At 52.6% G+C, this 25506-nt stretch overlaps 1 protein-coding gene across 1 annotated transcript in view; it reads right to left on the bottom strand.

Moving 5' to 3' along the window:
- The window catches only part of LOC111760467 (disks large homolog 5-like), a 63733-nt gene that overhangs the window by 25487 nt on the left and 12740 nt on the right, over positions 1–25506 (bottom strand). The window contains exons 3-10 of the mRNA XM_058299440.2: positions 24339–24482; positions 23595–23778; positions 11573–11832; positions 9956–10268; positions 5228–5412; positions 4271–4396; positions 899–1031; positions 473–600 (exon numbers count right to left, since the gene is read on the bottom strand). Of these exons, the coding sequence (XP_058155423.1) occupies positions 473–600; positions 899–1031; positions 4271–4396; positions 5228–5412; positions 9956–10268; positions 11573–11832; positions 23595–23778; positions 24339–24482 (1473 nt within the window). The remainder of the gene's footprint in view (positions 1–472; positions 601–898; positions 1032–4270; positions 4397–5227; positions 5413–9955; positions 10269–11572; positions 11833–23594; positions 23779–24338; positions 24483–25506) is intronic.

Consider the following 25506-nt stretch of genomic DNA (forward strand, 5'->3'; position numbering starts at 1 on the left):
GTGACCTTCCGCAAGTGACATAGGCCCTCTGTGCCTCAGTGCCCTCATCTGTAAAAGGGGAGTAATAAAGCATCTTCCTCATAGGATGGTAAAGATTAATGAATTTATTTATATACATGGAGCAAACAGTAAGGACTGTGGAAGCACACAGTATTTTCAGTCATTCCTATTCCAAGGCATGAGCAGGCATGCCCTATGCTTTTACTCATTCCACCGAGACCTTTCCTAGTCAGAGGAGCAAGCGGCAGCACCTTGGTGACAGGGGGAAAGCAGAGGCAGAGGCAACTGAGAGGCAGGGAGGTTCCTACAAGAACAAAATTAGCAGCCGCGCCTGCAGGCCTTGGACGGACGCCCCGCGGGCACACGGGTTTAGTCGCTGCCTGGCGATCTCGGGGCCCGCTGGGAGACGGCCCCTTGCATTGGGTTGGAGGGGACCCCTTCCCTCCAGGGCCTGGGGCTCCTCGGCTCTTACCTTAACCTGCCATCAGCAACACTCCCTTTGTCCACTTTAGTGACAAATATGCCGCAGTCCCCCGGGAAGCAGGGCTCGTTCACGCCTTCTGCCATTTCAAACCCGAGTGCCTTCAAATCCACATCCTCCTGTCAAAGCAGCAGCACACTTGACCGAGCGCCAAGGAGGAAGGTTTGGCTCTCAAACCCCCAGGTCCCCTCACCGTGCCAGACGGAGCCCGGGCCCCCGGCTGGAAACCTGCGAACAGCTGCCCCGCCTGTCAGCCACTGCAGACAGACACATGTCCTCGCGGTGCCACCTCCCCCCTACTCTCTGCTCCTCCCTCTGCCTTCTGCATGCATGCTGGCATCTGCCATGTGACACAGGGGACCGACGTGCTGCCACCCAGCTTGGGGGCCACCCTCACACTCCCTAAAGGCAACTCACCGTCTCCCTCTCAAACTCTACCACTTCCATTTCCCACTCCATGGAATCCGTGTCGATGGCCGAGTCGTGGGAGCTGTGGGCCATCAGCTGTCGGAACCGGGCCTCCTTCTCTAACTGGGATTCCATCTGCTCCCTGCGGAGAGGGTCCTGGGGCAGTTCTCTGGGCGGGGAAGCACCCAGCCTGTCCCAGCTCCCAGCCCAAGCCGAATGCACTCCTTTCCCCCTCCCCTCACACTAGCTTCCCAATCAATCTGGAGGGTCAGTCATGGCCCCTTCAGTCTCAGTGGGTTTTCACGGTGGTTGGTTACTGTGTTTTTTTAAGGAAGACTCAAATCCTTTACAAATTGATCTATACGTTCGATGCATTTCCTACCAAAATTCCAGCAAGATTTTTTCTTGTAGATGTGAATGAGACTATCTAATATTTATACAGAAGAGAAAAGGAACTAAAATAACCAAAACAATTTTGAAAAGTGTGGCAGTTTGATATTACTGAGGAATTCCAAAAAGAAATACTGATTCTGTTTGTAAACTGGTCTGTTCCTCTGGGCTAGTGATACCCTTAAATTGTGTTGAATTTAGGTTTCACTTTTACTTGATTAAATTATGATTAGAGCTTGGATTGAGCCAGTAGGATGTGGGGGCAGACTCACAGAAAACAACATGGCAGAGGAGGCAGTTAAGAGTTTTGGATGCTGGAGCCCTGGGAAGTAAACACACAGGAGAAGAACACAGAGGAATAGATACGGTAGAGACCCCAGGAAGAGAGAGAGCCTGATGGTCCATAGCTACCTTGTGGAAGGAAGAGAGCAGCTGAGACTGGAGAGAGAGATGGGACTTATCCCAGCGATACTGGAGGAAACTTGGACATGGAGCCTTGATGGGGGGAAGGAGGCGGAACTCGAAGACGAGGCAGCCATCGTGCTCCACCATGCAGCAACTTTGGTGAGGGAAGTACCTTACGCTTTATGGCCTGGTGACTGTAAGCTTCTACCCAAAATAAATACCCTTTTAAAAGCCAATATATTTCTGGTACTTTGTCTCAACACCGCTTCGGCTAATACAAAAAGGAAGAATAAATTGCGGACTCACTACCTGACTTCAAGACATATTATATACTACATTGATTGGGACTGTGTGGTACTGACACAGATCAATGGTATGAAATAGAGAGCCTAGAAACAGACCCTCACAAGCAAAGGGCAACGGATTTTTAACAATGTGGATGAAACCAACGCCAGTAGTGGAAGGATGGTCCGTTCAACAAACAGTGCTGGAGCAACTGAACACCACAGGCAAAAAAGTAATGATCTAAACCTCAAAACTTCTACGAATTAACTCAAAATGGATCATGGGTTCAATTTTTAATTTAATTTTGTATATTTAAATGTAAAATTTAAAACCACAAAACTCTGAGAAGGACATATAGGAGAAAATTTTCAAGACTTGGGCTAGGGGAAGATAAAAAGGACTTTCGTGAAATTAAAAACTTCAGCTCTGCAAAAAGCCATGAAAAAGATGACAAAAGACTCGATATCCTGATGACTTGCATGTGATGCCCCTTCTTCCTAAAACCCAAACCCCCTTTCCGGGTTCATCGGTGTGACCCTTCAGCCCCAGGGACGCTCTTTTGTAACCTGCTCGATTCCTGCTCAAGTGTGCCCTCCCCCAAGCCCACAGCTCTGGCCGGCCCGAGGTCTCTCTGGCCATCTCCAAAGGCTGCTTGGCCTTCCTGGGACACCGCCAGTCCCCACCCCAGACCAGGGGAAGGGTGCTTCCACCAGGGTCCCACAGCCCACGGCCAGCGCTCTGCATTTAATGCGTGCTGCACTCGCCCCCGCTGTCATCTGATCGGGTGCACACCTGTGCTCCCACAGGCTGGGGGCTTCCTCGGGAGCAGCACTGACCCCTCGTCGGCATCATGGGTTAGAGAACTTAGGAGCTTAGCAGAGAGAAGGTACAAATCCAAGTATGCCAAAGGAACAAATGGAAGATGCTTGAAAGTTCCCGGCATCTCTGGTGCAATTAAAATGCAAAACCTTCTCCCAGGTTCAAGCTCCAGAGGTTCCAGGATTTAACTTAATTTAGATCCATTGCTCATGAGAGCCAAGGCGGGCGCCTGGCAGGGGGAGCTGGACACTTAGGTTCCAAACGCCTGAGACTTTTCTTAGAGCACTCAAACCCTGGAGATTCTGGTTTGGTTTTTCAAAATAAATATTAGGTTTTACTGAATGGAGGAGGAAGCACTGTCAACTCCCTCAAAGGCCACCACTCAAGTGTGTGCAGGCTTGTACACTCACACAACACACCAGCTCTTACCTCCCCTTCCCCACACTATCAGCATAGGAAAACTTCCAATGTACAGAGAACCACTGCTTCTCAAGTTCAAGTTCTCTATTACACTGATGGGTATTGGGCTCTGCCACTTTCTACGGTTAAAGTGTGATCTTTCTTTTATCAACCACTGCTAAAGGCCACCATGCCTTAAATGGCTCTCCTGGGAGCAAGCTGGAACCACAGGGAGGATGTCTGATACCCCAAAGATTCTCCTCTAAATGGACAGCCTCATAACACAAGCAGAGTGGACGGATGAGCCTGAGATATGCTGCCTTGGAAATACTGACTCACAGTCATGACTATTTTCATTGTTGACATATTTGTCTCTCTAACGGCCCCATCTATCCAGCTCCTCCTAGGGACTTTGCTGGCTCAGCACTGTCTGCCCATGGCTGTCCAGAGGGCCTGGCCCATACCGAGGACATCCTCAACCAACATCACAGAATGAATGAATGGCTGGCAAGTCCCCAGGCAGACTGCCTGGACAGACTGCATTGCAAGGCTTTCCTCCTTTGTGCCTTCACACATGGCTCCTGCTGATGGAGGGGTTGGGGACATGTTCCGCAGCGCTCTAAAGAATTTCTAGTGAGGGACGCAGATGTGGCTCAAGCAACTGAGCTCCTGTCTACCGCACGGGAGGTCCCTGGTTCGGTTCCTGGTGCCTCCTAAAGAAGACAAGCTGAAGTGATGGGCAGGTGCAACAGGGTGATGCAACAAGAGACACAAGAAGAAAAACACAATGAGAGAGACACAACAAAGCAGGGAACAGAGGTGGCTCAAGCGATGAGGTGCCACCCTCCCACACCGGAGGTCCTGGGTTCAGTTCCCAGTGCCTCCTGAAGAAACAAGGAAGACAAATGGACACAGCGAGTGCAAACAATGAGGGGATGGGGAGAAATAAATCTTTAAAAAAAAAGGCGGCACTGAGACCTGCCCTACAGACTGACGGAGCGGGGCAGAGAGAAGGACACGGTGCCCAGGCTGCACGCGGGGAAAAGCCCCTGCCTCGTCCCCAAGGCGCCCACCCCAGCGTACTTGAGCTCCTTGAGCTCCCGGCTGATGTCATTCTTCTGCTTGCGCGTGTCGTCCAGGCTGCGCAGGGCCTCGGCCAGCTCGCTCACCGCCCGGTCCCGCTCCCGCCGCAGGTTGTCACACAGAGTCCTGGCAGAGAGGGGGCAGCGGGCAAGGTCAGCACAAGAGGCGTGGAAAGCTCGAGGGCCTGCAATGGACACTTCTAGATGCACAGAAGGAGGCTGGGGAGCTGGGGGGTGATCATCCAGGCCGGGTCCATCATGAGACAGAGGGGACAGGGAGGACCCCCGAGCAAGCAGCATCAGGTTCCAGGCTCTTCCCACTGTTTCCCCCTCAACGTGCCTGGAGTTACAGACCACCCTCCTCCCCGCCCCACCCTCCTGCAGATGCTCACTCCCACCTGGCTCAAGACCCACCTGGGAGGTCTCTTCCATGAGCCCCCCTGCCCACCTGGCAGCCTGTGCTGCAGAGCCCATGTGTCTAGGGGCTTTCTGGAGCCACCCCCCAACCCACAGCCAGGCGGGAGCCCCAGGCTCACACCTCTGCAGGTCTGAGCCCCTCCAGGGCACAGGCCAGGTGTGGCATGGCTCTCCTAAAGCGACCTGTGGCTTTGAGGACCCTAGGACTACCTCAGCTGTTCCAGAGAGGAGGTGGGCATGGGCAGCCTTGGCAACATGGGAGCCTGGGCTCTGTGCCACTTCCGGAACCGCCTGATGCTGCTGTGCCCAGGGGCTGGTCCCCACCTCTCCACGGCCCCAAACCCCACACCCGGGCCCTGAGCAAGGACTGCACCCCGGAGAAACCACGGAGAGGGTCAGAGCAGGGTCAGAGCGGGAGCAGACAGGGAGCCCGCCACCCCTTCCCCACCTCCACCGGGGCCTCCTGGCCACACCCTCCAGCCCACACTGCGCACTAAGGGGCTCGCTACCGGCAGGGTCCCTGGGGGGGGGCGGTGCCTACCGGATGCTGTCGCGCTCTGCCACGATCTTGTCTCGCTCCTGGAAGGCCCAGTCCCGCCGGCACTTGGCCACATCTGCCTCCTGGAGGGCTTCCTTCAGCTCCTGGCACAGAGCCTTGCACTGCTTTCGAAGGATTTCGACCTCCTTGTTGGCCCTCCCGGCGTCCATTGTCACTGTGTCTTTGATCTGGGGGGGTGAGGGGACAAGCAGAGGGGACTTTTGTGGGGCTTTCTGGCTCCTACCAGGATCAGGGCTGGAGCCGAAGCTCTAGGTTTGGGGGAGGCGCGGATCACAGCCACAGCCGAAGCCAACAGCCGCTCCTTCTCCTGGGCCCGCAACCCCCATGTCCACAGCCACGGCTCGGGCTCCCGATGAGGGGCCCAGTCCACGCCCGGCTCAGGGGAGGCCCCGGCTGAGGGCTTTGTCAGACACCCTGGCCAGCCCCTAACTGGCTTCTATCTGCAAGAGCGTGCTACATCTCTCTAAAGGGCTGGCAACAAAACGTCATGGGGCGAGGCTGCACTGCCCACATGCTCCAGGCAGGAAAAGAATGCTTGCCCCACCTTCTGTGTCTGCCATACTGGTTTTTATAATCTGGCAGACTTCATTATTTTTAAAGGCTAAAACTCCAGGAATTTTTGCTGAAGAACTGTTTATCTCAGCTGGCTTAAAAAGCTGAAATATGAAGCATCTGCATTTTGACACCTCCTCAAAGAATTGCATGCTCCACTAAAATCTCAAATTGAACTTTTATAAGCACTCATGTAGAAAGCTCTCTCTATGCTTCTACAAACCTTAAGAAGGGGAAAAGGTGAAATGACAAAGCAAGTGTCTAGCGCAAAAACCATCTCTGCTTCGAGCTCAACGGCAAGCCGCGTATGACCATGACATTCATTTCCACATGGGCCATCTCCACCTCTGCATAAGGCCAAGGAAGACAAATGAAGAGCGTACCCAGCTACCTCTCCATGGAAGAGAAGAGAACCGCCTCTGCTGAAAACAAATTCAAAAAGACCTCGGGTCCTCACCAAGACACCAGGACGAAGGAGACAGGGGAAGATCCTAGGCGTCACCCTGGAGCTGCCCCCACCTCTCAAGCAGCATCGGAAAGGGCTGGGGCAACTGCACCACAAATACGCCGGAAATCAGCAAGGCCTCTGACCCGCTCTGCTCAGACCTCACATTTCACAAGATCAATTTCAATCACTTTACTTTCCATTTTCCGCAGTTCTCTTCACTCTTATGCAGTGTTCAGTTTGCTATTTTGAAAGGAAACCCTTATTTGTATTACTCTTATGTCAAGTGTTATAATAAGCAACACGTTCAGCAATCACACTCTTAAAACCTGCCGTTTTACTCAATGCTCGGGATTCATTGAGTTCAGGATCTGAGAGGTCTTAGTCCTAGTTCCACTCTGGTAAGGAACCATCTCACTTTGCCGTCCAGAGGTGGAGACCCCAAGGGGGGGGGCGGCTTTCCCCCTCCCCCTCTCCCTCCCCCTGGGCCCCTCAGCCCTGTGGGTCCCAGAAGTGAATTCATCCAAAAAGACTATTTCCTTGTAAGCAGCACAGCAGCTCTGCACTTAGGTCTGTGGAGGGGCACGAAGGCGGTAACTCATAAGGAGCGCTGCAATTCGGGAGCTGAGAGGCCCCGAGAGGGCCCTCTGTGGGAGCCTGGTTTGCTGCCGAGGAACCTCAGGATCCAAGAGGTCCCCCAAGGCCCCTGCTGGTGGGAGCGCTGAGCCCGGACCCCGGCCTTCCAACTCTCACTCCAGAGTTCCTCCCTCTACACCGTGCACCCCCCAAGGTCTCTCCCCACGGCCCCTGGGCAGGGCTGGGGCCCCAGGTTGGGGAAGAACTTGCTGGTTTTCCCACCACTCACCTGGTGCAGGCCTGAAGCCAATTCAAAAGGCCCCTGGGCTGCAGCCCAGCCCCCCAGACGCTCCTCTCAGAGTCCCGTCTCCTGCTGCCTTCCCTGCCCCTGAATAGCTCCAAAACTCCTTCCTGCTCCTTTCCTCTCCCGCACTGCTCAGGCTCTCTCCACCACAGCTGAGCTCCGCTCCTAAAGGGGCACTGCGGTTGCCCGGGCGATGGGGGGGCAGGGACGCAGCAGCCACTGTGCCAGGCAGCCACGCCATCCTTTCTGTGAGCTGGGGGCTTGGTCGGAGGGGCCTGACCTGGGAAGCGACCCAGCACCTGGGGAGAACTTGTGACCAATGGCAGTGCCCACCCCACCCTCCACTGCCCCAGGCAGCACCTTGGTCCACCAGAGGGCCACAAGCCCCAACTGGACCAGGTCAGCTGATGGCCAGAGGCTGGGGGCGTGGTCCAGGACAGGCCCACGCAGCAGCTGGGAAGCAGAAGGGAAGGCAGAGGGATCTGGTGTCCAGAGCTGACCCGACACCCAGAGCAGACCCAGATTCTGGAGAGGACCTGGCGTCCACAGTGGGCCTGGCGCCCAGAGCAGAGCTGGTCCCAGGGCTGGGCAAAGGCCCTGACTGGTCTCCGGACCTCCCGGGCCCCTCCTGCCCATTCAGGAGAAAGGCATGGGAAGGGGAGTGGACCAAGGGAAGGAAAGCAGAAGGGAAGGAGGGAAGAGAGGTGCAGAGAGAAGGGCAGAGACTGCCAGGGAAGCCCGAATCGCACCAGAGACAAAAAGCAGCTGATTCTGAGATCTGGGGGGCAGGTCACCATGGCGGAGGTCCTGGACAGGGCACTGTGGCAAGGCATGGAAAGCAGGGAGGTGTGCCCAGGGAGAGGGTCAGACCCAGGACGGCCCAGGCCACCGGGTGAAGTGGCGCGTCTGGAGGCCAGGCAAAGTGCAGAAGGGAGCCGAGCATTTCAGCCCTGGAAGCCCTTGGCTGCCAGGGGGGGGGAGAGGCTCTCCTCTCCCGCCTGCCGATTTGCAACAGAGCCTAGAAAAGATCTTGGCTCAGCTGGCCGGCAGGCTCCAAGCCCAGCCAAGACCCCCCGCGCAGTCCAGGAAGCGGACTCTGCTTTCGAGTGCACGGGGCAAGCAACTGGCGGCAGTGAGCTCGTTCCTGGAGCTAGCACCCAGGGCAAGGCGGGCATTGATCTGCCCACACTCCCTGTGCTTTCAGTCTTCCTCAAAGGGCACAACTCCTCCAGCGGCAGGCGCCCCCCAGGCAGCCCCGCCACCCCACTGCGCGTCACCTGCGCGATCCACTTTTCTGCATCTGCTCTTCCTTGACCCTTTTGTTTACTTACTGACTCAGTCATTTTCCGTTTTCTTCCTAGTCATTTTGTTTCCCTTTCTGATATGGACAATATCCACTCGCCCCCACCCCCAAAATTAAGTACTTAAATCCCAGAAGGTGAAAATGAGTTGATAGTTTTCCGGGGACCATTACGGAGTTCTAGTGCATTAACTTTGCTTATTAGAAATTCCTTCAACATCTTTTCAAAAATTCCATCAACATAAAAAGTATACCCTATTGCTTTTCAACCACCAGCTAGAGAAGTCTCAGTCCTTTTGAATGAAACTGCCATTATGTGACCCTCTTTTACCTACAAAAACACGATTTCGTATGGTTCAACCTGATATACACAGGGCAGTAAGCTTCCGATGAGAATAATACTAACCTTAATAATAAAAGTAGAGTCAAGTTGTTCCTAAGTCGCATGGGGCCCCACTCTACGTGCTTTTTCTACATTCAACCATTTGATCGTCACAGCCCTGGGAGGCAGCTGCCACTGTCTTCCCCACTTTGCAGGTGAAGAAGCCGAAGCATAGAGTGGCCCCCGGCTGCGGAGGTCCCCTGCAAGCACAAGGCTGTGTCCCTCGCATGCCCGGGTCCCTGGCACCCCTGGCATCCCCGGCACAGGAAGAAAGCCTCGCGGGGCCCTGGACGCCTCTCAGGCACCAGCCCTGCGCCATGCTTGGTAGAGGGGAGGGGTCTGGCTGTGACCACCCAGTGCCCACCTCCCCCTGCCAAGCTGCCCCACCCGTAACACCTTGCTTCTCGTTTCTCACAGACCAACCTTAAAACCTACATTCTGACTGAGCTGCCAAGGAAAGCAGCAACGTGGAGAGGCATAAACAGATGGTTTTGATGGGGGAAGACATTCACTACGATCAAGTTCAGCAGCACACAGCAGAGCTGAAAGATGTAAAAGGGAAGCTCAAATACGGGGGGAGCTCCTGCTGGACACAGATGGCCTCGGGGTCAGCAGCGACCATGAGGAAGGCCTGGGGTGACCAGGTAGGAAGTCTTCAAAAACTCCACACTGAAGGCACAGGATTCCAGCAGAGTGGCCCCATGCTGGTGCTAATGAGCAAGCCTTCCCTTGACCCTGGAGGTAAGGCCCCCAGGGAGCAAGGCTTGAGGAGAAGGGTCTCAGGGTCAACCCAGGATAACATCTTCCCGGAAGAACGCTGACCACCCCTTTAATAAGCAAATGCCCACGACTGAGGGAACACTTCCAGACCCATCGACAGCTTTGGGGACTTGGTTGGCATCTTTCTCCTTCACGAGCAAGCCCTTGCTCTAGCCCCTGACTTTTCAAGATTATCTACTATTGCTTCACCATGGGTCTGGGAGTGAGGGTGCCTGGGCAGCGTCCGAAACTCAGCCAGCGTTTCGGGCGAAAATGAGCAGGCCTTCGTGCCAACTCGGAAGGCGGCTTCTGACCGGCCGCTGTGCCCACTGCAGCCCCCTCCTCCCTGGCTGCTTTAGAAGATGCTGGACGGCCACCGTCCCCCTGCCTACCTGTCGCAGTGCCTCCATCTCCTCGCTGGCCGCCTTCTTCTCAGATGTGCTGCTCTTGAGCTTGGACTCGGCCAGCTCCACCTCGGTCTGCAGCTTGTCCAGCTCAGAGATGACCTGGTCCCGCTCGCTCATGATGAGCTTGTACTCGCTGTACACTGCATCCCGCTCCTCCTTGTACTTCTCCGACTCCTTGGCGGTCTTTGCCTGCGTGGTCCGCAGCTCCGTCAGCTCCGACTGCAGCAGCTCCATCTCCCACTGCAGGTCCTTGTTCTGGGTCGTGGCCTTGTTCAGCTCGTGGTGGATTGCCTCGAACCTAGGAGAGCGGCGCCCAGCGCACCGGGGAGGGGCGGGGGGCCTGCCCAGTCAGCTGCTAGGCCGAGGCCACTGCGCTGGACCGCCTTTCTCCCACACCCCCGACAAAGGAAAGTTATGGAGTCCTGGTGTCCGTGAACCTGGAATCTTTCTCAGCCTTTAACAAATACCAGAAGTTGAGCTGAGGATTTTACACCTCCCGTTTTACTAGAAATAACACCTTATATCTTCCACAGCCAAGCCATGTTCTTTAAAAAATAAAAATAAAGGCTGCAGCAGCCCAGCACACGGGAGCTCAACGCAGCTTTGATCTAAGTTGAGTCCGACCGCCACGTTTTCACAGACACTAAGGCCTCAAGTCAGTCAGCACAGAGACCACAGCTCCAGCCAGCCCCGTGCAAGGCAGCCCTGCAAGTCAGGGCCTGCAGCGCGAGACTGGCATTCTCAAAGGCTGTTCCTTGAAACCCCAGTCCTGCACAGGGTCCCACTAAACATGCTGGGTGCTCTGGAGGCTTATGTTTGGGAACACTGCATCCTGTGCCCCACTCTTGGCAAGTCACATTGCACAATACCAGAGTAAAAGGCCCGGAGAGGTCCTGATGTAAAGAAACCTGTCTGCAATTCAATCCAGCAATTTCCAAACCTATTTATCAAGAGAAAACGTCTACTTAAGAAGCCCAGGAAGACTGCTGAGAATTGGCGTTGTGCAGGAACGTTCCTTACGAAACACTATTTGGAGGAAGGGAGCACACCCCTGAAGAAGATCATATTCCTTAATTTAAAAATAAAACTTTGGAAGGAACAATGCCTAAGACAAGTGGCTGTCCTATTCTCTGGGTGGGTAACTGACACAGATGGAAACGCTTGTGGTGAAACCTGGATGAACTGCATGCTTTGTTGATATGTATCAATAAAATAGATTTTTTTTTTAAAAAAAAAAGAATTACCAGCATTAGAAGAAAGAAAGAGAGAGAGAGAAGGGAGGGAGGGAGGAAGGGAAGAAAAGGAAAGAAAAGGAAAAAAGCAAGCTCAGAGCACTCAGAGCTACTCAGGGGAGAGGAAGGAGCCACAATTCATGAGACTTACTGGGTGTCAAAAACAACGCTTCCTGGAGACCAGTAGCCTGTGCTGGTTTTAATCCCGGAAGGCGCTGGGAGCCTCGCAGATAACCACCAGCCCAGAGGTTAGCCCCCTTCCCCCCCACGCCCAGGGGAGTTCAAGCAGCTCCCCCGCCCTTCTCAGAGAAGGTGGGGCAGGTGCAGGCTCTGCCTGCGCATGCCCCCCTCCCAGCCCCCCGGCTCCTACCTCCTCAAGGAGAGGGCGCACTGGTGCTGCAGCTGGATGGCGGTGTCCCTCTGCTGGGTCAGCATGTCCGTCTGCTTCAGCAGCCGCTGGTTCTCCCGCTCCAGCTGCTCCAGGCGGTTCAGGTCCGAGTTGTGGATGGCCACCTTCTCACTGAACCTCTTCCGCAGGGCGTCGTAGTCCTTCTTGACCCCCTCCAGCTTGTCCATGGCCGTGTCGTACAGCTTGTTGAGAATCTCCGAGGACCCGCTGCGCTTCAGCACCTGGAGACAGAGACTGCCTGGCTCACCCAGGGCCTGCAGGGGCTGGGGGGGCTGTGCCCAGAGCACACCACGCCCACACTTCTATCTGGGAGGGAAGGCCCCACCCTCTAGCTTGGGGGAATCTGGCTGTCTCATTCACAGGCCCTGCAGTCACATGAGGCTGATTCATTCAGATTTATTCATTCACAAATCTCTATTAAGTACTGGGCAGAAAACCATAAACATTGCAGACCTAAGGCTGTGTTTAAGGACAGAAATCCATAAAAAGGCCTGTTTGCAAGGCTGGCCCTTGGCTGGTATCTAGGAACTTGAAGGGTAAACAGTTCCCCACAGTGACATAAAACCTTCCCTAAATGATCAAAGTGGCTCATGGTGCCTAAACTGTACAAATAACATGTTACACTCTGAGCACCTGCTCTTCTTCTGGGAGTCACACACTTAGTCAACAGAAAGCCCTCATGACTTTTAGAGCAAGCAACACCTTGTACCCAGGTCTGGCAAAGTTCCAGTAACTACAATGTATTGCCCTTATTCATGGGAAATAACTCAAAACTTTGAAAAGAAAGACTTCAAATATTCAATTACCAAACATTCCCTAAACCAGGTGAGAACCCGATTAGCTCCAATCTGGTTTACTGTGCGGCCCCGGCACTGCAGTTATTCCCAAAGTAGCCCACAAGGGGGCAGTCTGTTGCAGACCAGCCAAATGCTCTCCAGATTTGTCTCACAAGCTTCACTGAGAAACAAAATAATTTAAAAGGCCATCTGGAGGTGAATGAACACAAACCTGGTAGAGCCCAATTTCACATGTCTGGGACAGAATTTGGAGTCTATATGATGGTTTGGCATCTCTGCATTGTAAGTCCTTCAAATACCCCAGCCTTGAGTTTAAACCCTGACAGTCCGGGGACAATTCAGGGCCGAGTGAATCACAAGTTCGCAGTGAGCAAGGGCACGCAGGGACAAGCCCAGGGATAAGGAGATGACAGAATCTCAGGGTCACAGGGGACCCCGAGGGGCCACTTCCACCAGTGTTATAACCACGCTCACGCACAGGCAGACTGCACAAGAACGCCTGGCTTACTCTGAGCTGAAATCCACCTCCTCTAACTTCAAAGCCTGTTCTTCTACCCCTGGAATCCTACAGAACAATCCTTTCTCCACAGGACAGCAGCCGAAGAGGTGCTCGCGTGCCCACACGCTCCTCAACCTCTTGCCACAGGCAGGTGCGCCGGGGCAGCCTCTGCGCATCACCCTCGACGGCCTCTGGAGAAATCGGGGGGAACCACCGCCTCAGCGCAGACCAGGAAATTTGAAAATTTGAAAAGCTATCCTAGTAGTCCAGACTTTTCCCTTTACACCGTTAGAAGACAGTGTTCTTAGGAGCTAGTTTCCCACACACTGAGTCGCAGTCAACGGTGAGACGTACATAAATGCACACACAACTGCAGCCAAACATTCAGCCTGCCAGCCCAAGGGCGGTGGAGGTCCGAGGGAGAGCATTTACACCCAGCCTGGGATCCTACCATCCTTCTCGTCCCAGGCAGGCAGCGGTCTCCAGAGATGACTCCCCAGGCCTGAGCTCCTGACAGTCTGCCTGGGAGGACGGGGTGGGAGTGGCGGGAGGGAAGGACCAAGCCCCGCGTTCCGCTCTATCCACGCTGCACGACAGCCGCGGCAGGAGCGGCTCCAGAAGGCAAGCAGAGCAAGAAGAGAACGCACCTGGGGCTGCACTCAAGGCGGGTCAAAACGCTCATTATCTGGGCTTCTCCCCAGACGTGTCCTTCAGGGACCAAGAAACCCCTTTGCCCCTCCCTCTGGGCCCATGACAGGGCATTAGCCTGTGGTTCCTGGGAAAAGAAAGTCAACTTTCAGGAACTACAGAAGAAAAATACTGTATTTTAAAGACAGGGGCTAGGGCAAGAAAGAGAAGAGAGAAGGCTCCAGGGGCCTTATGAGTTTCTCAAATAAACTGGCAGAGCCTATAAAAAGAGAAAATGTGCTTTGCCTTGAACCCAGCAATTTTATCTCTAAGAGTCGAACCTAAGAAAATGCGGAAAAAAGAATGAGGGCAGACGTAAGCATGTCCCGGGAAAGATTATTTGTAACAGGATGAAAGTGCAAACAACCAAGGTGCTTAACACACGGAGAACAGGGTTAGGCCATCCCTGACAACGAAACCACGGAACACTTGGCTGGGAGTTCCGAACTGAAAGAAAACTACAAGGAAACCCACGGTATATTGTTGGGTTAGGAGAAAAGGCAGGTTGCAGGAAATGAAAATGAACGCTGTGCATATGTTAAGTATGACACAGAAAAGTATCTACGAAATTAGATGTCAGGGGTGACCGGAGGAGTCCCCTTTCAGGAGGGAACCTGGGGCTGCAGTAGGGGTTGGTAACTGCACGGCTGTTGAAGAGGGTGTTGGTTATTTCGTTCATGGCCTGTTTGACCAAAGAAGACGTACGATTTCAGTAAAGAAAACAGACAGGCACACATCCTGTACCTGCTTCCCCAGCCAAGGCTCGGCAGCCCCTGCCCTGGTCACTGGGGCATCCCCAAGACAGCCAAGAAGAACCCAAAATGCCGCAGCCCGGGGATGCCACATCCGGGCCGCGGCCCTCCCTGTCCCCTCCGCGCACTCAGAGGGCGAAGCGCCCATCTGCCCAAGAGGGAACGGGGCCCGGACCCAGGCCCACGAAGCCCCGCCCACCAGGGCAGACTCACTTCCCGTGAGATAAACCGTACCGAGGGCAGGAGGGCCCCACAAATCCCTCGAGTAAACACACAAGTCAAACAGCACCTTCTACCCAGCAAGGGCCTCTTCACGTTGACAAGGCGTGGGAGGAGGCGAGCCACAAAACCGCCTTGTCCCTGGAGACCGACCTTTAACCCCCAGGCCCCGTGGGGCACAAACCTGGGGCCTGCCACCCGGGCGGAGGGGGCACGGGCAGCCCCGGCAGCTGGACACAGTCCCCGCAGTGGCCAGGCCACTCCTCCCCCAGCCGCCAAGGCGGCGGCACTTGCCCGGTGACAGCCAGTGCCATGAAGGACCTGTGGAGCCTGGAGCACGGGCATTTAGTCCTGGCCCGCGGGACAAGCCTTCAGGAAAAAGAAACCAGGGGATGGGCAAAGGGGCCGACAGAAAACACCCCCACTTTATTTGGGAGGAGGGGGACAGGACAGGGAAGGAGGCGAAGAGAATGGAGATGCAACTCTCAGTCTGGCTGCCTGTCAAAGCCGTGTACCTCCGGAAGAAAGAGTCAGATTTGGAGGCAAAGTTTTATGCTTCATGAGGGCAGATTTTTTGTGTGTGATAGAGTCTTTCTGATATCTAATTCACCCTTTTAAAGTAAAACTTCAGTTGGTGTTTAGTATCTTTATGAGGTTGTGCAATCACCACCGCCACACAATTCCAGAACATTTCCATCACCCCGAAAATAAATCCTGTACCCATGAAGCAGGGGCTCTCTGGTCCTCCTCCCCTCAGCTCCTGGAAATCGCTCATCTGTGCTGAGTCTCGATGGATTTACCTCTTCTGGACATTTCATGGAAAGGAATCCTGCAATACGTGACCGTCTGTGTCTGGCGGCTTTCATTCAAAATAATGGTTTCCAGGCTCATGCACATTGCAGCGTGCACCAGAACGTCATTCTGTTTCTGGCTGAATAGTACGCTGCTGTACGGGTAGACCACATTCTCCTCATCCATCCATCCGTCAGTGGACGTTTGTGTTGTTTCCACCCTGCGGCTACAGTGACCGATGCTGCCATGAACGTTTGTTCAGTTTTGTGTGGACAAGTTCTCGGTTACCTTGGTTTTATACCTAGGAGTGGGTCGCTGCGTCACCAGGTAACACCCGTGCTAACTTTTTTTTTTTTAATATTTATTTTATTTATTTATTTCTCTTCCCTTCCCCCCCACCCTGGTTGTCTGTTCTCTGTGTCTATTTGCTGCATGTTCTTTGTCCGCTTCTGTTATTGTCAGCAGCACGGGAATCTGTGATTCTTTTTGTTGTGTCATCTTGTTGTGTCAGCTCTCCATGTGTGCGGTGCCATTCCTGGGCAGGCTGCACTTTCTTTCGCGCTGGGCGGCTCTCCTTACGGGGCGTACTTCTTGCGCGTGGGGCTCCCCTACGTGGGGGACACCCCTGCGTGGCAGGGCACTCCTTGCGCGCATCAGCACTGCGCATGGCCAGCTCCACATGGGTCAAGGAGGCCCTGGGTTTGAACCGCGGACCTCCCATGTGGCAGACGGACGCCCTAACCACTGGGCCAAGTCCGCCACCCCATGCTAACTTTTTGAGGACATGCCAAACTGCCATCTAATGTTCCCACTAGCAATGTATAAGGGTTCCAATTTCTCCACATCCAGATCTGAAAGGCCCAGGACAATAACAGCAAACATCACCGAGCGCTTCAGACATGCCAGGCCCCTGGTGCTGTGCTCTGCATGCAGGCCTCCTTTAATCTCCTCAGCAACCATGAGATGAACTCAGCCAAAAGCCCACTCTGCCACTTCCCAGCAAGGCTCGAAAGGCAGAGCTGCAAACTCTCTCGAAATGATGAATCCCCCAAAGAAGAATAAAATCTAAATTAGACTCCAAGGCAAAAGGTTATCTGATAATTAAGGTAAGCAAACTCACAGAGACAGACTCTAGATGTAAGTTATGAGGGGACGGGGTAGGGTAAGAAAATGAGGAGTGAATGCTTAGATTGCCCTGAAGTTCTGTTTGGATTGATGGTAAAGTTTTGGTAATGGACAGTGGTGCTGGTAGCACAATGCTGTGAACATAATTAACAGCCCTGAAATATATATTTGAAGGTGGCTAAAAGAGGATTTTTTAGGTTGTATACACGGAACTAGAATAAAAATTGAGAGGAAAAAAAAAAAAAGATGACCTGAGCCAAGGTCAGAGCAGGCAATGGCCAGGAAAAAAGGAGAGGCAAAGGGTGAAGTCAGGGAGGGCCGCCCACCCCTCAGACCAGGAGTCGCCCCTCGCAGTAGAGAGAGGCACGAGGCCTCGGCTGGGGCTCCGTGACCGACTGCCAGGCAGCTCCCGCTGACACCGGGAGCACGGGGGCAGGCCGGCCCGGATCGGCCAGAGCTTCCGACAGGTGAGGCCCACAGTCCTACACGGCTGCTCCGGGAAGCTCGGCGCACAGGCAGGGCAGGCGCACGGGCGCTGGCCTCAAGGCGGCACTTCCTGTCAGCGGCACCTGCCTCCTCTCATCCTTGCAGCAATGCTCCAGGAGCATCGTCCCTCCCTCCTGGGACTTTTACCAGGACAGGGGAAAGGAAGGCGAGGGTGCTGCGGCAGCCGCTCTGAGGTCATGTGTCGGGTCAGCCATGGAGGGGGCATGGGGACCACGTGGTCCATGGCGCTCCCCACGGGGCCCGGGGCCTCCAGCTGCTGTCCTGGCCTGCACCTAACTCCCCTTCCTGGGAGCCTTTCCTCTTGCCAAGAACCAGCCAAGCCCTACAGCTAAGTACCAGCCCCCACCCCAGACTCAGGCCTGACCCTGGCCGGCCATATCCCCCAGCAGGGGGCTCACGGGAGGGATGCAGGGGCATCTCACAGCAAGGCCCTCCCAGGGCCCCCCACCCGGCCTGCCCCATATGCCACACAGGACCTCAGGAGTTATCAGCCAAACAAAATAAACCACGGAAGCAAATTTTTAAATAGAATATAGTGTATAATGGGAAAATACTGAAAATAGCCCTAGGTTTAGTCAATAGGAGACTGGCTGAATCATTTAAGTACTTTCATGGAATGCAATACTCTAGTTAAAAACAATGAGGTAGCCTTGTACCGAAATAGAAAGAAGTACATGACCTATTAAGCAAAGGAAAAAAAATTCTGGCCAGAAATTGTATCGTTTGATGCCATGTCTGTAAAATAAATGGAGACAGAAGGGGTTGTGTTTGTGTGCAGATAAAGTCTCAAACCTTCCACTGGTAGTAGGCTAAGGACACAAATGGCAGTTATTTCTGTGTAGTGAGAATATGGGAAGAATTCTACTTTTAATTTTTGACATTCCTGTATCATCTGATTCTTTCATTATTCAGTACAAAATGTTTATTAATTTTGCAATTGGAAAAAATAACCATAGCATAAAAAAAGAAAAAAGCGCCCCCCCCCCCCCTTTCTGAAGAATTGCACCTGAAAGCGATTAGGTGTGGCAGAGCAAGGCAGGCACCCTGGAGGGGAGGCGCCCTGAGGGGGCTCAGGGCCTGAGTGGGATGGGGAGGGGTCCCCGTGGAGGTGAGGCCCGGAGCAGGAGGGCCCAAGAAGGGCAAGACGGGCCTGGCATGGGGAAGGGGACAGAGTGGCTGGAGACAGGTTACAGAGGCGGGCACTGATCAAAGTTAACAGCTCAAAGAATAACAGGCACCAGGTTTCTCATCGTGTGAGGACCGGGGTAAAAAAAAAAAGGGGGGGGGAATGGGAGAAACCAGGCTAACCCCGTGGTGTCAGTGTAAACTCATGGTGATAATCAATCGAGATGCAAATGTGTGTGCATACACATGTATGTATATACAGATATTCCCTACTTCTATCCACTGAGAAGGCCTAGGAGCAGTGACACCCCAATACCTATGAGCATAGCTGGCATTCAGATCTTGCCCCTAAGTACTGTTCTCCACTAAAAGGAATGAAGGCTCCTTGGAGAAATGGCTAATTTCCAGGGCTAGGGCAGGAGAGGTATAAAATAAGCCTGGAGCATCTTGTACCAGAGAGCAAGGAAGTGCTCAAATAATGATAGAAAATGTCAAAAAAAAAAAAAAGATATAAGTGCAAGGCCGAAGAGGGGGTTCCCACTGGCCTCAACAGATTATAGCCTAGTGACTAAAACAGGAAACCAGAGATGGATAGGTAAATGGATACACAGATGGAGGGATGGAGGACAGGTAATTGAAAATCTGATGACAAATGGGATATCTGCAGTTTCAATGGACAGCCCTAGAAACACTTCTGAATCACGAAGAGGAACTTTACAGTGGAGAAGCTTGGAGACATCGCCTCAGTCAAGTGATTCTAGTGAACAGCATGAGGAGCGGATCAGAGGGCAGCATTTCCCACCGACAGGATACAAGAGAAGAACGCAGGATCCCTTCTGTGACACTCCTACCAAAAATACACTAACCGATTCTAACCATGAGGATCAGAGAACTCTACATTGAGAGCCACCCTACAAAATAACTGGCCTCACGCCCGGGTCAAGAGGATGGGGCGAGGCATGCCAGGGCTCCACCCCGACACAAACTCTGAATAACCTACAAGAACTGGCAGAAACGTCTTTCTCAAACAACGCTCAAGAAAACGGTTAGACAACAGTACCAGGACGAGAACCGAATCAAGAAAAAAAGCTACCTACAAAGCGTTGGCTCTCATGGCACCCTGGCCGGCCCCTCGCCCACCCCTCATGGCTGGGCACGGGGTCAGCAGCGCTCCCAGGGTGGGTCCCTGACCCCGGATGCAGAGGGAGCAAAAGAACCCTCGTGCATATCCTGGCAGCATGCACATCCGGCCCAGCCTGCCTGGCGGTGGCCTGAGGGACTCGCTGCCCCAGAGCGTGCCCTGCCACGGAGGGCAGCTTACCCAGCTCTCCTGCAAAAGGCAGAAGGCAGCCGGGGGCGGCAGGCTGTCAAGCCATGCTGCCTGGGGCAAGGGACTGCTGGCTGGAGGACACAGAAGGCCGTGCTGTGAGGAAACTGCCTCCTAGGAAAGAGGGACATTCCTGTGTGTGTAAACGGGAATTCCCGGGGCCACAGAGCAAGCCCAGGGAAGACCTAACCCGCAGAAAGGGCTCTGAAGGAGAGCACAGGTCAATTTGCAAAGACTGGGAACGATGCATGCTTTCTCCTTTTTTAGCTCTTAGGCTAGCTGTTTACTAGCTTAAGGAACAAACACCTCAGACTCTAAATTCCAGCGATAACACATTAAAAAAATCATTTAAAAAATCGAAACATCCAGCTTTTAATGAAAGATTACAAAACATACAAAGAAAAGGAAGTGATGGGCCAGGCAAAGGAGATGATTAAAGCATTTGAAATTACCCATGAGGAGGGGCCAGACCTGGGACATAACAAAGACTCAAAAAAAAAAAACACCTCTAAATATGTTGAAAGAGCTAAAGGAAAACATGGACAACAAACTAAAGGAAATCAGGGAAATGACAGATGAACGCAGAATAGCAATAGAGATGGAAACTATGAAGGGAGTGGATATGGCTCCAGCAGTTAAGCACCCACCTCACACCCAGGTTCGGTTCAGGTGTCTCCTAAAAAAAAAAAACAAGCAAAACAAACGGAAAAGTCAACCCAGGGAAGCCGATATGGCTCAGTGGGTGGGCACCCACTTCCCATATACAGGGTCCTGGGTTCAATCCCCAGCCCCCATATCTTAAAAAAAAAAAATTATGAAAAGGAATGAAACAGAGCTGAAGACAAGAGTAACAGAAAAATTTAAATTCCTTTAAGGTTCGGTTCAACAACAGATAGGGGCTAGGAAGAATCAGGTAAACTTGAAGATAAGACAGTTGAAATCATCCAGTCTGAGGAAAGACAAAAGAATGAAGAAAAGTGAACAGAGCCAGAGGGAACCTGTGAGACACCATCAAGCACTGTGGGAGTCCCAGGAGAAGAAGGAAAGAAAGGGGCAAAGAGAAAATTCAAAGAAATTATAGCTGAAAACTTCCCAAATTTAACAAAAGACATGAATAACATAACAGCAATATAACAAAAGATATCCAAGACGCTCAAGGAACCCAAAATAGGATAAACCCAAATAGACACACAGTACAGTACCTTTTAATCAAACAGTGCAATACCAAAGATTAAGAGAGAATTCTAAAAGCCCTGAAGAGATGTGTCTCATAAAGAAGCCTCAGTAAGATTAAGTGCCTATTTCTCATGGAAAACCATGGAGGCAAGAAGGCAGTGAGGTAACATATTTAAAGTGCTGAACGCAAACAATTATCAACCAAATTAAAACATTTCCAAATAAACAAAAGCTGAGGGAGTTTGTCTAGCACTAGACCAGCCCTACAAGAGAGACTAAGAGTTTTGAAGGTAGAAAGGAAAGGACACTAGACAATAAATCGAAGCCACATGAAAAGCATCTCCAGTTAGGGTAACAGCTGGGGTATATATAAATACTAGCACCCTTGTGTTTTTGGTTTGTAACTCCACTTATCACTTCCTATAGAATCTAAAAGTCAGATGCATAAAATGTCATGAGAAATCAGTGATTTTTTATAAACAAAGTATATAAACCTGTAATTTACAAGAACTACATGAAATAGTTGGTACATACCATTGAAGTTAAGTTGGTCTCTACACAAACAAGAAAGTTAAGGATAGTGGACTTGGCCCAGTGGTTAGGGCGTCCGCCTACCACATGGGAGGTCCGTGGTTCAAACCCTGGGCCTCCTTGACCCATGTGGAGCTGGCCCATGCGCAGTGCTGATGTGTGCAAGGAGTGCCGTGCCATGCAGGGGTGTCCCCCGAGTAGGGGAGCCCCACGTGCAAGGAGTGCACTCCATAAGGAGAGCTGCCCAGCACGAAAGAAAGTGCAGCCTGTCCAAGAATGGTGCTGCACACACGGAGAGCTGAAACAACAAGATGATGCAACAAAGAGACACAGATTCCCAGTGTTGCTGATAAGGATAGAAGCGGACACAGAGAGCAGACCACTTGGGGGGGGTGGAGGGAGAGAAATAAATAAAAAAATAAATCTAAACAACAAAAAAAGAAAGTTATAGACTTAAAACTATTTATAGGATGTTTACACTTAAGCTCCATGGTAACTACAAAAAAAAATCAGTGAACCGCAGTCTCACAGAGATGGAAGTTACAACATGGGTAGTCAGGGGTGGGGAAGGAGGGGACAAGGTGAATGGGGAATTAACACATAACAGGCACGGGGTTTCTGTTTGGGAAGACAGGAATGGCAGGTGGTAAGGGCACCACAACAGGGAAAATGCGAGTAATCCCACTGAGTGGTTGAGATGGAAACATCTGCTATATGTGTGTGTGTGCATATATTCACACATACACCAAAAAGAGCAACTGAAGAGACAAAGACAACTAAATGCAATACGTGATCTTACACAAGAGGAGAAAAGGCTCAAAAGCAAATTTTTGGGACATATGAAAAAATTAGAATATAGACTATAAGCTTTATATCAATGTTAAATTTCTTGAACTTGAACACTGCACTTAAGGTGATTACATAAGTGAATATTCTTGTTCTTAGGAAATGTGCACAGCACTATTAAGTGTTCAAGCAGCATGATGTATATAAACAATAAACAAATGTTAGAAAATGGACTGATAGATGATTATAAGATAGACAGACGGACGGGTAAGTTGCTGCATAGATAGAAGGAGAATGATAAAATGTTAAAATTAGTGCACCTGGATACTGGGGCATAGGGTTATTTTGAAATTCTCTATATGGCCTTTATTTTATTTCTGTAACTCTCTTGTATATTTGTAAGTATTTCAAAATTAAAAGTTTAAAAAATAATAATTGGCCTGTAAGCTTCAAGTCAAGGTGACAAAGGTCAAGGGAAGCCTGAGGCACCGTTCCCAATTGAAGGAGACTAAAGAGACAGAAGACGTACATTTTATGCTACAGACAATCTGAACTTGACCCTTTTCCCAAAAAAGACAGGACTGAGACAACTGGCAAAACGTGCACAGGGTCTGATGATTGGTGGTACTGATGTATCGTGCTAACTTCCTGGGGCTCGTGGTTGTGTTGCCGTCACACGGGAGAATGTCCCTGTCTGCAGGCAACACGCGGTAGAACCTGTGTAGGGGATCCTACTCTTGAATGAGGCAGGGGCAAAAAAGGTTCTTTGAACCATACCTGCAAATACTCTATAAGTTTATAATAGCTTCAAATTTTAAAATGTAAAATATGTTCACATGAAAAGAAAGCAAAGAATACAATGTCATACTAAATTATTGGACGAGTTCAGACTGTTACCCATTAGTTTATAAGCAAAACCCAACAGCCCTGCTTTAACTCTCGAGGGTCCACAAATGCCCTCTGGTGGGGACGGGGCGCTCTGCTGCACCGCATCCTGGGTTGCGGTGCTCAGAGCCTCTGCCTCGCCTGGGGAACGCCTTCCGACCCCAAACATCCACAGCATCTACAGACCCACAGCACGTCATGGGCCCTGTCCAGATAGCTGGGCAGCTGCAGACTGTGCGCTAGGAGAGGAAGACCCCGCCCAATGCCACTCATGGCAAGCCCATGTTCTGACGGGCCTGCCGCTCATGCCGGCCCATCGGAGTGAATCAAGAGCTGAACTGAGGGAGGGAACTGGCTGGGACTGGAGAGAGCCCCAGAGCAGAGGCCACACTCCCAGCCACAATAACGACAACAACCGCTCCACCTCATATCCGCGCAGTATTAAAATTTCCAATCTTCTTTCCATCCATAATCTCACCTGATCCATACAAAGGAAATAAGATACAGAAACCCGACCCCCCCAGATTAAGTCAAGCCCGTGTTAGGCCACATACACCATACACCTCCTGCTCAGCAGCCCCTGCAACACCCGGTGTGTGTTATGAGATTCATACTCCTCCTCTCCCCCCGCTGGATGGCAGCCTCCAGGAGAGTGTGGGCTGTTTGCTCAGGGATATCCCAGGACCTCCCAGGAGGCACACACCCCAGGGGGCACTGGGGGGAGGGAGGGAGGGAGCCAGCCCTGCTCTGCCCCCCGCCACCGGCCCGGCGCTACCTGCTGCTGCTGGGCCCGGAGGTCGCCGATCTCCTTCTGGTCCTCTTCGTGGAGCCGCTTCATGTCCTCCCACGACTGCTGCAGCAGGTTCCGCTCGCGCAGCAGCTGCCCGTTCTCCCTCCTCAGCATGTCCACGTCGTCCTTCAGCTGCGTCTGGTCGCTCAGGAGCCGGCTGTGGAGTGTGCTGAGAAGCCCACGCAGTGAGGCCCAGCCGGCCTCCTACCCCATCCGGAGGCCTCGCCCCTCCAGGTCCCAACACTCCCAAAACGCCCGACGGGAGCCGGCACGGCCAGGCCAGCAGCGCTTGGAGGCAGACCCAAGCCCAGTACCGGCCACGTTCCAGGAAGACCCAAACCACTTGTTGAAAACCCGACATCAGAAATGGCAAATGTACAAAGACCAAGGAAAGGAGATAAGCCCTTGGCTGGTACGGACCCAGCACCTCCCAGTTCTGAGGTCCGGGCAAACATCAGGAGGGGGAAGGCAAATACCCTCAAAGGGGCGCCAGAGCCAAAGAAGTCCGTGCCACGTGCCCATCTGCCCGTCCTGCAGCCACATGCTGCGGCAAAGCCCGGGCAGCGACTGGACGGGGTCTGCCTGGCCCACTGTCTAAGGCAGGTCCAAGGGCACACATCCACTCGCTGAAGGCAGGATGCTTGCTAAGTGGGAGAAGAGGATCAGGACCAGAACCCCAGCTCCACATCCAGAGACCGGCGGGAGCCCCGGCCGGGCAGGCCCACTCACTGGTAGAAGTCGGTCTCCTTGGCCACCTCCTCGCACCTCTTCAAGGCGTTGGTGTGCTGGTTCTGGAGGCTCTGCAGGTCCGACATGGCCCGCACACACTGGATCTTCAGCCTCTCGTAGTCGGGATTCAGCCTGTGGTAGGGCCTGGCCCAGACCAAACAGCCCCATGAACAGAGTCCCTGAGATTTGCACTGACAATGAAGGTCTCTCAGCCGGGAGGCATGTGGACTCCTACATGAAGCTCTCCTGGATTACCCCAGTCCAGTGGTCCCCAAATACTGGTCTCCTATGCACCAGCATTCCCTGGGGGCTTGAGAGACCCAGAGGTCTCAGCCTCCCCCAGATCAACAAAATCAGAATCCCCAGGATGGAGGGAGGCTCGGTTGTCTGAGCTCCCTGCATGTGTCTGAGAAGGTGGCGCCTCGTCCCCTAGGAGCTCGCAGCAGACCATGCAACCAGCCAGTATGCACAGTGGGTCCATCTGGAAACCTGGGAGGGGACCCTTGCATTCCCACGATGGGGTGAAGTTTCCTCCTTTTAACCAGTGTGTTTCAATCTCGGATACTCATTAAAATACCAATGCCCAGGCCGATGGCATCGGCATATCTGAGGCTGGACCCAGGGGTCAAGAGCTTTTTAAAGCTCCCAGGTGATTCCAACATGCAGCCAAAGCTGAGAACTATGGCCAGGTGCAGAGGTGCTCAAAGTGTGCTTCCCAGGGCGTCAGCACCCGGACCTCCTGGGGACTCCTTAGAGATGTGAAGTATCAGGCCCAGCCCTGGACCTAAGGATCAGTGGCTCTGGGGGAGGGTGTGGGAAGAGGATGACTAGACCAGAAGCCCATGAGTCATCAACAAACCCTCGGGTGATTGTGCTGCATGCTCAGGTTTGAAAACCCCTGCTCTAGAAAGTCAACTAACTTTTCCTGTAAAGGTCCAGAAGTTAAATATTTTAGGCTTTGTGAGCCATACAGTCTCTGCTGCAGCTACTCAGCTCTGCCTTCGCAGCATGAAAGCAGCCGGAGACATTACACCAACAAATGAGTGTGGCTGTCTTCCAATAAAACTCTTTAAAAAGCCCAGGCAGTGGGCCTGATTCGTCCTGCAGGCCATAGTCTGCCTGCTCCTGCTCTAGAGCATCCTTAACTTCACTCATCCTGCCTTTGTGA

This window comes from Dasypus novemcinctus, chromosome 6 (assembly GCF_030445035.2).
Source record: "Dasypus novemcinctus isolate mDasNov1 chromosome 6, mDasNov1.1.hap2, whole genome shotgun sequence".
Classification (NCBI taxonomy): domain Eukaryota; kingdom Metazoa; phylum Chordata; class Mammalia; order Cingulata; family Dasypodidae; genus Dasypus; species Dasypus novemcinctus.